Genomic DNA, 12256 nt, shown 5'->3' with positions numbered 1-12256 from the left:
TGATGTTATTTACACAGGAATGTTTATTTATAATGCACAGGTAATTAGGACTTTTGAAATTGATCTTCTCTGTGGCATTGATTAATTGTTCCATAGGATACACTAGAATGTCGTGTAGAGGTCATGAGATCTGACGTTGAAATGACCTCAATGACTATAATTAACCAACTATTTGACAAATGCAAAGATAAACAGTGCAAACGGCCTTTGCAGTTTTAATTATCATATGTAATGCACGCTACTTCACTTCATAGTGTGTTCTACATCTTGAGCAAGGAAGCCAAACAAAGCACATCATTGATGGCTACAAAAACAGTGCACTCGGCACTTCAATGCAATTCATGCATGCAATATTTAGATGGCATAATCCTCTTTAATGTTTCTTAACGTCATCCCATGAAAATTGTAGCACACACTGTAGAGGTATGTTGTTGTGCATACCCTACAATATTTAATAAGGAAACCTCTCTTTGTATTGTTTGGCTTTTCTATTATCAGACAGTGGTTTTGACCATTGAATTTAATTACTGCGTCAGGCCATTCCTGATCATTCCCTCGACCTCAATTACTGCTCGAGATCAGTGAGGACCATTACTGTTGGTGCCATTTATGTTCATTTGCTTCCTGGGCATATTAATGCTCATTCAATCCTTAAGCCATTGAGGCACAATACTTCTTTGGACCACTTATGTTCATGATTTACATGGGCAGCTATTGATTCTGGGATTGTCTGTGACCATTGCTGCAGGGCTGTGTGTATGGGTCTTTCCTGGAGTTTCCATGGTTATCTGTGGGTGTATTGCTCTGCGTTTGTGTGTGAAAGTTTGATCTGTGTCATTGTATAGCTATTGTTTGTACATATGAGCGTGAATTATGCAAATGGCAAACATATTGCCTTTATCAGTGCTTGTTTTATCCACTTGCCTAATTGGCCAAAGGAGTAGATTGAGTGAAATCCTTTGATTCCCTGTGCTTTGTCTTACAAATCCCCTAAACTGGAGAGGCGTCACAAGTTTCGCCTGCGTTTGCTGGTGAACGATTGATTACATTTCAAAAGGTTTGTGAATAGATATCCATATAATAGATTTCATGATTTGAAATAACAAAGAAATAAAAATTGCTATTCTTTACATCTCATGAACCAGTTTCCTGGGTATCTTCCTTATTACAGTCACTTGGATTAAAGCATATAAAACACTAAAAAAATAAATATTAATATTCAGTGGGTGAAGAGTTATCAGGTTTTGTGGTTTCCTGCCTTACTTTTTACTCCAAGTAATGTCTTTACAGACATGTAAAATATATTTTTGAAATTGTATTCCTTTTTTAGGGCACGCGCCCTGCGTTGCACGGCGCAGCATTGCTCGCGCAGGCAAGAGCCCTTTTGTCTGGGGTTTGAAAATGGACCCTGGAATCGCACACGCTCGTGCGTGTGCATTTCCTGTTGGGTTTTCGTGCCTGTTTTTTGGAACGGAGCACGCAATAGGCCAAAGGTGGGGCACATTGCTCCACCCACGGCCTGTTGGTGTCAGTTACACGCACCAAAGCCCATATATTTTCAATTATTGTGCCCAGACACAGGCGAGATAATTGAAAACATATGCCTCGTAGTGGCGCGAGCTCGTGCACCATTCGCAGGCGTATTTTAACTGCGACAGATTTATTGTACAACTTCAGAAACACGAAAATTAAGTAATGGGTGAGGAGAGGTCAGGTAGAATGTTTATGGATCTGAGACAGCCAAGAAACGTTAAGCGCTCTCTCTAATAATTAACAAATGAAAGCAGCCCTACTCTTCCAGGCTATCTCTGGAAGGGGGCAAGAGGTGGTACACAGGCATGTAGTGGTTGCCAGACCACAGTAGATGTGCCCGACCCCCTGGCCTACGTCTGGGGGCCCTGTGCCTGGCGGAGGGGGTAGGTTGTGCCACTAGTCCCATGTGTGTACTGTAGTCCGGGACAGGATGGGGTAGGGCTGCGCATGCAGACCTTTGTAGATTGGAGGCACTCTCTGCAGCAGTGGCTTACAAGGAGAGGCTTCTGTCTCCCTAGACCAGTACGTGTACCATGACTCGCTAATTCCCCACCCCCCAGCGTAATCCAGGCATAACCATGGGGTGGGGGTTTTATGAGCAGGCTAGACCGCTCCCAGGCCCACGGGGTGGCGGACGGTGAAGTGGGTGGAGGGTGATAGTTGGACGGCTAATGATGAGGATAGTAGGCCTTCACTGCTCCCCACGCCTGAAGATCACGGTGTAATGTTGGTTCCGCCCTCAGCGGCAGGGGACAGCCTTCTCCCAACCCCCTTCCTTGGAGAGTCTGATGTTCTTCTTTATGTCTTAATGGCGAAGGGCGGCGGGCAGCAGGATCCAGTGTGAGGTGAGAAGTTCCGCTCTCGCTACTGCACATGTGGATCGGGGCTAAGATAGACAATGCGTCGCCATCTAGGTCAGATGGAACAGGAGGGGGAAGAGGCAGATGCCCCGCTCAACAGCCAGGGCACCTGTGTCCCTCGGAGCACCATGTTAGTAGGCTTCTATGATCGGTTTGAGCTGGATTTGCAGGCACCTCGGCAACATGTCAGGCACATACCGCCCACTCCCTCAAAACACAGGGGCGCTGATGAAGCAAGGGAGGATGTCGGACCACTGGGTGCAGGTTGGGCTCCCCCAGCAAAGGTACTCACTGCAAAACCAATAGATGTGGGAAGGGCACAGGCACTGGATCTTTTAGGAGAGGATGAGGAGACCGACAGTGCAGCCCCCAGCCTCCGCAATCCGTTCAGTGTACCCAGGAGTCTCTCCAGCCTCATGGGCGGTGCGATGGTGGCCGTGTTGAGGGACGTTACTCTGCCACGTCTGCCGGGGTGCGATCGGTAGTAATCTCGGCGTGTCGGTCTGGGAGACTAGGCACAGGTTGGCCCCTACCACTTGGTGCGTGGGCCCGGTGGGCCTTTCAGTCCTCAATAAGCAGCTCCAGCAATCGCTCACAACAGGTGGCAGGCAGCTGTGCCGGCCCAATGGTGCGTCTACGATGTGTGGTTGCAGACCCGGGTTGACCACGTGGACAATGTGTTCTCCTTCGTAGAAGTGCCCACAATCAGCCCGGGCCGCGGAATCAGCCAAGCCTTGCCCGCAATCTCGGGGTGCCAGTCCAGGCCACACAGGCGTAGCTAGTCACTGACAGGCACAATGGGTGAATGGTTGCGCCTGCGGCCCAGGCAAAAGGCTCAAACGATGCCGGGGGAAGGGGGGTGTCGGTAAAATGTGGGCTATCTTTGTAAGGGTAGTTAATGCCAGGATCAGTACAGACGATGGAAGATCATGGGTCGTGTTGTAGAGCAGTTCTAAAACACATTCAACATTTTTCCATAGCTGGCCACACTCCCACTGCCAGACTCATTTGAGTTGACTGTGCAAGTGTGATTAAGCGGTCAACCACACACACAAACATACAACCACACGCATAACCACACGCATAACCACACGCACAACCACACGCACAACCACACGCACAACCACACGCACAACCACACGCACAACCACACGCACAACCACACGCACAACCACACGCACACAACCACACACGCACAACCACACGCACACAACCACACACACACAACCACACACGCACAACCACACACGCACAACCACACACGCACAACCACACACGCACAACCTCACACGCACAACCTCCCACGCACAACCTCACACGCACAACCTCACACGCACAACCACACACGCACAACCACACACGCACAACCACACATACACACTCCCACAATCAGCCCGGGCTGCAGAATCAGCCAAGCCTTGCCCGCAATCTCAGGGTGCCAGTCCAGGCCACACAGGCGCAGCTAGTCACTGAAGGGCACAATGGGTGAATGATTGCGCCTTCGGCCCAGGCAAAAGGCTCAAACGATGCCGGGGTGGGGCTGGGGTGTCGGTAAAATGTGGGCTGTCTATTTAAGGGTAGTTACTGCCAGGATCAGTACGGACGATGGCAGATCATGGATCCTGGTGTAGAGCAGCTCTAAAACACATCCAACATCTTTCCGTAGCTGGCCACGCCCCCACTGCCAGGCTCATTTGAGTTGACTGCGCAAGTTTCTCAACCACACATACAACAACACATACAACAACACATACAACAACACATACAACAACACATACAACAACGCACACACAACCCCCCCCCACACACACACACGACCACACACACAACCACACACATACGCACACAACACACACACACACACACACACACACACCCACACGCACACAACACACACACACCCACACGCACACAACACACACACACCCACACGCACACACACACACGCACACAACACACACACACACACACACACACACAAGCACACCCACACCAACACAACCACGAGCACACACAACCACACACACAACTACAAACACAACACACACACAACCACACAGACACACACAAAGACACACACACACAACCACACACACAACCACACACACAACCACACACACCTACAACCACACATACAACCACACACACACAACCACACCGTCAGTGCACACTTTCACCAGGCACAGATACAACCAGCCGTCAGTGCACGCTTTCACCGGGCACAAACAGCACCAGCCGTCAGTGCACGCTACCACGAGGCACACACCACCAGATGTCAGCGCACGCTTTCGCCAGGCATACACACACCACCGGCCATCAGTGCACGCTTTCACCAGGCACACACCACCAGCCGTCAGTGCACACTTTCACCAGGCACACACACCACCAGCCGTCAGTGCACACTTTCACCAGGCACACACACCACCAGCCCTCAGTGCACGCTTTCACCAGGCACACACATAACCAGCCATCCGTGCACGCTTTCACCAGACACACACACACCACCAGCCGGCATTGCACACTTCCACCAGCAAACACACCACCAGCCATCAGTGCACAATTTATACAGGCACACACATCACCAGCCATCAGTGCACACATAAATTGTTAACGCATCCAAAATTAACTATTGTAGCAATCGCAGTATTGCGCACTTTACTTTTAAACATATTAATCTAATGCTCAGCATGCCACCATTGCTACAAAAATAAATACACATTTGTTTTGGCCTACAATTGATAGACTTTTGTTGCAATTGGTGTTGTAATATTTAGCAATGCCAATTGCTCAAACTTAAATAATGCGAGGCCTATTGCATTGCAAATGCTTGTTTTATATTGCACTGCCAAAGACTGGGAATGAAATTCCATGTCTATGCAGATGACACATCTGAATTTTGCTAAGAGTTGTGTTCAGGATTATGGTATCACACGATTGTGTTTCTCATACCAGTGTTAGTTCTCGCAGATATGCACGTTACAGTTCTCTTCTAAAAATCACCTGTCTCTGTGAGAATCCATTTTTATTGTTAATACCAATACTATCTTCAATCAAACTCTCTAGTTGATATGTCATTGTATTACCTCTTTATGCAATGATTCGTATCAGTGTATTGTGAAGTAAATTATGATATTGCACTATAGAATTTGAGATTGGTGGGTGGTATACCGGAATATGTATTTTTTAAATGAGTGGATTTATTTATTGAGACGTTTTATGCAGCAGGTTTTGCTGGTTTGCCTGTAATGCTTCTTACTAGTTGCATTCTCTTGCTGGTCTCAATTCTTCACAATATAATATATATTATTCATTTTTCTTTTCAGTGATATGCTTTGTAAATTGTTCATCCTGCACAGCTAGAATGCGGTGATTGGTGATGGCGCCGCCTGAGAAGTAGCCCAAGTTTCCCAGGTGACCAAGGAAGCCTGCCAGGTTGGAAGAGTTATATTTTGACCCTAGTCCAGCAGCCTAGCTGCTCACTTACATACAGATGAATGAAGACTGCATTTGGAAAGGCAGGTCCACGTTCCAGAGCTGATTCAGGTGAGAGGCCACAATCTAGTGCCATCCACAGCCCCCCTTGTTATTTGCATGGGCAGTTACGAGTTACTTTACACTGGAAGCTCTGTCTCATCAAAAATTAAAGTTGTGTCAAACATTTGAAATAATTGAATTAATTGAAGGAAGGTTATAAATTTGGGGTGCTCAAGAGATGCACTTACAAATCATTAAATCAATATTTTAATTCAATTAAATTTTGTAGAGTTTTGGATCACTCGCTATATTAAACAAAATTAAATACTGTGCAGGTAAAGATTAGTAAATGTTATTGGTAAAAACAAGACCAAGATTAAATAGATGAAAGGTGGTCATTTTTTTAAAGCAAAAATGTAAGGTGTGGGAATCCGAGCATACGGAAGGAGATGAGGCATTTCAATTTTTATGAGCAAGGAGAGAAACTGGTCCGTACTAAGTCTGAGAACAAGCAAGGTGGGTAGGATTAATATGATCCTGAGAGGAGATGTGCAGGAGACCGACACAAACTTTGAGAAACCATAAATGGCGGAATGAGAAGGGGAAACCGTGAATGCATAATGAAGATTATGGTAAATACGGTGAATGCATAGAAAACTCCGAAGGACGCCAGTGAAGGTGCAGGACAGGATACAAAAAGAAGATAATAGCATTAAATGTAGATTGAAGGGAGGGCAAAAAAATGGGCAGGGAGCCTGAATAAGGTAGATAGAGGAGCAGTAGTTTAAGGCAGAAACCATCATTGAGAAAATAGAATTTTATTGACATGGAAAATTAGAAGATTGCAGATTTTTTTCAAAGATATAGAGTTAAATCAGTAGGAATGTGAAGTAGCGAAAATGTATGATGAAGCAAAAAAAATTACTTGAAAATAAAGCTGAGTTTTTAAACTTACGATTATGGGACAAGAGCAGCAAGGAGCTAAATAAATGGAAGGCTACTCATCAAGGAGAGTAAGCAGGTGGAACAGACATTTTTTAATTTTGGAGGAGTTGAGGTGAGGGAATAAATGACTATCCAGAGCTAGAAAGAGGTTAGTGTTTCAGAGAGTAGAGACTTGAAGAAGAGATCGTTGGAGTTAAAAGAGCCTAATGACTGAGAATCATCAGTGTAAAGACAGGATAAATAAAAAGAGGTGATAATTGAGGAAAGCTGAAACTCCTCAGTATTCCTTGAACTGAAGCCTCTGGAATTTCCTATGTTATAGAAACGGCGAAGAGTGCAGTCCACACAGGAGACTATTTTGGAGTGGCTAGTAAGATAAGATAACAAACAGTGCATGGCCATTGACCCACATGTAGAAAGTGTGACGAAGAGGAATTGAGCTATCCCTCGCATAAAAGTAGGCGAAAGATTGGGAATAGAAAGAAAGTTGTTTAGCATCACGAACAGCCATCCGCAATAATAGAAAAACTGAGAGAATAGCCTTCTCAGTGGAGTGCATGGGATGAAATCCCACTTTAAGGATAGATGTATCTAATTTTTAGAGGAAAAGAATTGGTTGAAATCATCTTGAGGATAAACGAGAAAAGGTAGGTGAAAGATTGGGTTGAAATTAAAAGGCCAAGAAGTGGTTGAGTGTGCTTGTTTTGTATAGGTGCAGCAGGGGCTTATTTGAAGTAAGTATTGTATTGGTGTTAGTTTTTGTTTAGACCATTCCTGTCACTTGCCTGAACCAAAGCTATTTTTGGAATTACCAAGTAAGTAGCTGCTCCATTTGTTGGTGAAGCATGATCTCTCCACTAATATGATGTCCTTCTGCGGCGAATAAAATGCTAGGCCCACCTATACACTGCAAACCATCAAAGTAGCTCTTTATCATGTCTTGCAAGAAGCAGCGATGCCCCAGAGACCTTACTTTTTAAAATTGTAATCAAATATGTAACCATTTTTTGAGAATTAACTTCAAGAGCTATAAATAAAATAATAAGATAACATGCTCATGACATGTAAGATTTTGGAAACAGGCTATTATTCTTACAGAGCATATTTTTAAGAACAAGCACACTGAGGCTAATGGGAAAAAAAAATTAAAATAGTGATTAGCATTAATTGTGAAAGAGATTATGTCCATAGGAAATTAAACAAAATAACCTTTTAATTAGTCACTTACCATTAGCAAAAATGTTTTCATTGAGTAAATGCTTGAGTTCACTGCCTACACCCTCCTTACTTTCTCCTTTGTGCTGGTGCATCTCACCAGGATCACCCCCGGATTCCCACTTGCAATCATCATCATCAACAATACATAGTAAATTTTTCTTCAGGGTAATGTTGTGGAGTATATAACATAACGAAACAAACTTGAAGGCCGCCTGAGGACAGTTGAGGAGAGCACATCTAATCTTGTCCAGGCACCTTAATGGCTCTTCAAGAGCCTGAAAGCCTGCTTCTCAGGACAACTTGTTCTCACGTGGGCCTCATTGACGTGGACGTCTCCTGGAATTGCTGGTTTCTCCATGCTGTTAAAAGCAATGTAATAGTGATTTTAATGCACGATTAATTAAAATATTTACAATATTCTGGTCTTAAGCAAATAATTGTTGATCACGATAAGACAAATGCATTAAAATAGTGTGAAAACAATTTCTAGAATAATCTAAAATGTAGATACGGCTTACAGGGCTGTAAAGTGCTTAGTCGATTAGTAACGTGCTAGACTTGAATTTTGCAAGTGATAATGGGTAATAAAGTGCTGATAAGAAGAGTAGTGTAAAATGTCTACTAGTTTGTGAACACAGGGAGCAAGGATCAGTATGTGGTGGTTTGATAGAAGAACACGACCCTTCTTGGACGTTTTGATGACATGGAAGTGCCATTGCCAAACTGCAAGCATTGTAATATTTCCGTCTATGGTCTCAAAACATTTCTGCGGTGGCAGGTCAGTTCCAGGGTTATCCTTTCCATGCACAGTCTGTCCTTCCTGCTTCGCCTCCTTTAAGTGTGCTTGTATGAGGCTGATGAACTTGCCAAATTTGGCCAGCTCTGTCATAGTCAATGCACGATTCCTTTCTTCGTTACAGGTTCAAATTCTTTTCGCTTGAGAAAACGATTTTTAACAACCAGGTATGTCAAGCATGCAAAAGCTCCGGACATCAGCAAAGAAAATGGTTAAATGACACTTATCTTACAGGTGCAGATTGTGCCGTTGTCATTTTTAGAGAGAGGTCCATTTGCAGTTTAGATCTTTAATTTGTATTCTTATCAGACTTGCGACCGTTATTTGCTTAAGGCAGCTATTTCGGAGCGGGCAGTGGTGGTATGGCTGCGTGTGGAGGCATTATGACTGCCTGTTAGTGTATAATTTTTTCCAAAGAACGTAATAGCCAGGAGTTCTTAAGTTTCCCCACATCGCATATTTCGAATGTGTCCTCTGCTTTTTAAAAATTGTTTTAAGTGCTGCATAGAAAGGTAGAGCTTGTTTAAGTCCGTCTGGTCTATTTTGAGAGAGACAATTGATCTTTGACGGTAATCTGACCAATGATTCTTCCCCGATTTAAAGATATTCTGATCGACCACTTTCAAGGCTTTTATAATCCGGCAATAAATGCATGATTTCGTCGTCACCCAAATTCCAGCAGAACCAGGCATCCACATATGTTTGATGGTAATCTGAAAACTCTTATAAACTTTAAGCCAAATAGGCTTTGTGGCCATATTTAATCGTCGGGAAGAGTGTTATTCCTATTACATGTCTTATTCGGTCTGTAGAGGGGCTTTCAGTAGGTGATTACATCCTTCACCTTTGCTTCTAGGCGCCTCAAATGTGTTTTTGCTCCTCCCTTTGACAATAGCCACACTCCAAAATAGTTGTATGATTTGGCTCTTTGGATCTTAGTCGACCCAGACTCTAAGCATGATTATTTTTCCTACATGGCACGCCAAAGGGTTCTACTTTAGTCTTTGTTCAGTTTGCCACCATTTTGTTGGTCACATTATATTTGTGAAGGGCTTTGAGAGCTTTCTGAATCCCTATTCTGTTATGGTCCACAAGGACAATATCATCTGCATATTGTAATATCTTGACTTTGTCGGGTCCACTTTATGGTCAGATTAAGTTGACCTATTTCAATGCTGAGCCCTGTCTGCAATGTAGAAATTAAATAGTAAGGGTGCAAGCATGCACCCTTCGCTTTTAACCATTATCCGTCAAAATGTTTCTAGTTACCACAGTCTGCAACAGCTTGACCCTCACCCAGGTAGAGGCATATAACAAAATGATTGCCTTCAGGAAATTATTTGGAATGCCCCACCCTCTGAGTTTCCTTCACAAGTTGTTCCGGTGTACAGAGTCGGACGTAGCCTAGTAATCGACAAAGAAGATAGAGGAGGAGCAGCTTCTGTTGCTCGAATATGAACTTACCTTGAAAAAATTAAAGATAAATGTTTGGCAAAACAGGAAGAGTTGGTTTCATTAAACACAGCAGCTGGGAGAACAGGCACCAGAGTGTGTGTGGGTGGGGGGGGGGTCTAAAGACTATCACATAGCACATTGATTTTAGCTGTCTTTTTATACATTACATGACATAACAATTTGTATATTTCTTTGAATACAGAAATCTGGGCCTAGTCACGGGGCCATAAATCTGGTCATTAGATACGAAGCGCAGATGGGTCTCGACCTTGAGTGGACAAGGTGTGGTACCAGTAGGTACATGTCCAGATGTTCAGTATGGGGAGTGAGTAATAACTGCGTGTTGTGTGCGTGCTTTCTATGTTTTGATTGACTGGGGTGTTCCTAACTTAGTGTGGCATCTGACCTTATGGTGTTTTGGGAACGCGTGGTCCTCTGGCCAAAAATGGTGGTGTCGCTGCCTATTTGTGGGATTGATCTGGGTTTTCCTATTCACGCTTTTGTGCAAGAGTTGCGTGTCATCGCACCTGTGTTCTGTCAATCCGTTATGGCTAGAAATAGGGGACTCCCTCGGCAGTGAATCTGGGTCAGGGAAAAGAGGGGTTTGAAAAAAACACAATACTATATATTTCCTCCTCGACCTTCATACTTTTATCTACTGACATGGACTTAAAAACTGATCTAAATTTTCTTAATTTACAACTACTCAGCAATGATCCCACCCACATGAAAGGACACCTATTGGATCCCATCTTCTCTAACCTTCCCAAACTCTATGTTCAAACCCCTCTCCCTCTTCCCTGGTCTGACCACTTCTTGGTTCCTTTCAAATTCCAACTTCCAGAGAAGATCTCGGATACTCCTCGCCCCCGGGCCCCGTCACGTCCATGGAAAAAACTAGACACAATCCTATGGGAACGCTCTCTGTCCTCCACTTTACCCACAGTCGACCCCGACCCCTCCAAAGCCGAAATTCAATTGCATAAATGGATTAGTGACTCTCTCAATACAGTCCTGCCACTCAAAGCCCTCCCTCCCAATAGGAAATCCTCCAAACTACCGTGGTTCACTGAGGAACTACGTGAATTAAGACGGAAAGGCAAAAGGCTTGAACGCCAATGGAGAAAGTACTGGAACTCAGAAGACAGAAGCGGTTACAAAGCCCATATTAGGCTCTATAAAAATGCATTAAAAAAGGCACAGGCCTCCTACTTTGAGGATCAAATAGCATCCGTGGCCAACTCTGCAAAAGAGACCTATCGGATAGTTAAACTCCTCTCCAAAATACAGGAACCCCCACCACCACCAGACCTGGATGGCGCAAAATGCAATCAGATGGCCGAATTCTTTTCGAAAAAAATCGAAAAAATCCTGAACTCCCTCCCGGCGGCGCCATCCGCACCAAGAGGCCCTTATCACCCTGCTTCCCAAGACACCCCGAGGCTTCTCTCCTTCCCCCAAATCACCACCGAAACGTTTCTTAACGTCCTGCATAAAGTCAAAAGTGGCGCCCCATCAGATCCAGCCCCGATCAGTAAACTGAAGCAAGTTGCTTCCACTGTAGCCCCTCCTCTCACCAATCTGATTAACGCTTCCTTCGAAAATGGCACAGTCCCAGCAAACTGGAAAAAAGCCACTGTGAAGGCTCTCATAAAAAAAACCGCATCTTGACCCCACAGATCCATCAAACTTCAGACCGATCTCATTGTTACCGGCTATCAGTAAAATCGCCGAGAGAGTAGCAAATCAATACCTTTCTGAGTTCCTAGAGACCAATCATCTCCTCCGCCAAACCCAGACAGGTTTTAGACCGGGACAGGGGACGGATACCGCATTGTTAGCCGTGGTCGAAGAAGCTAGGGGCATACTGGACGTAGGAGGATCAGTGGCAGTGATCCTCCTCGACCTGAGTGCCGCCTTCGACACGGTGGACCACGCAACCCTTGTTCACCGTCTTGGACTGATAGGAGTGGCG

General features: G+C 44.7%; 1 protein-coding gene across 8 annotated transcripts in view; it reads left to right on the top strand.

Moving 5' to 3' along the window:
• The window catches only part of SPIN1 (spindlin 1), a 252334-nt gene that overhangs the window by 96550 nt on the left and 143528 nt on the right, over positions 1 to 12256 (top strand). For all 8 annotated transcript variants that reach the window (XM_078675657.1, XM_078675653.1, XM_078675655.1 and 5 more), the window contains one exon: positions 5717 to 5936. In XM_078675657.1, coding sequence (XP_078531783.1) covers positions 5888 to 5936 — 49 coding nt within the window. In that variant the 5' untranslated portion in view covers positions 5717 to 5887. The remainder of the gene's footprint in view (positions 1 to 5716; positions 5937 to 12256) is intronic.

Source organism: Lissotriton helveticus, chromosome 2_1 (assembly GCF_964261635.1).
Source record: "Lissotriton helveticus chromosome 2_1, aLisHel1.1, whole genome shotgun sequence".
Classification (NCBI taxonomy): domain Eukaryota; kingdom Metazoa; phylum Chordata; class Amphibia; order Caudata; family Salamandridae; genus Lissotriton; species Lissotriton helveticus.
Note: the sequence above shows the minus strand (reverse complement) of the source record. Positions and strands in the feature narration are given on the sequence as shown.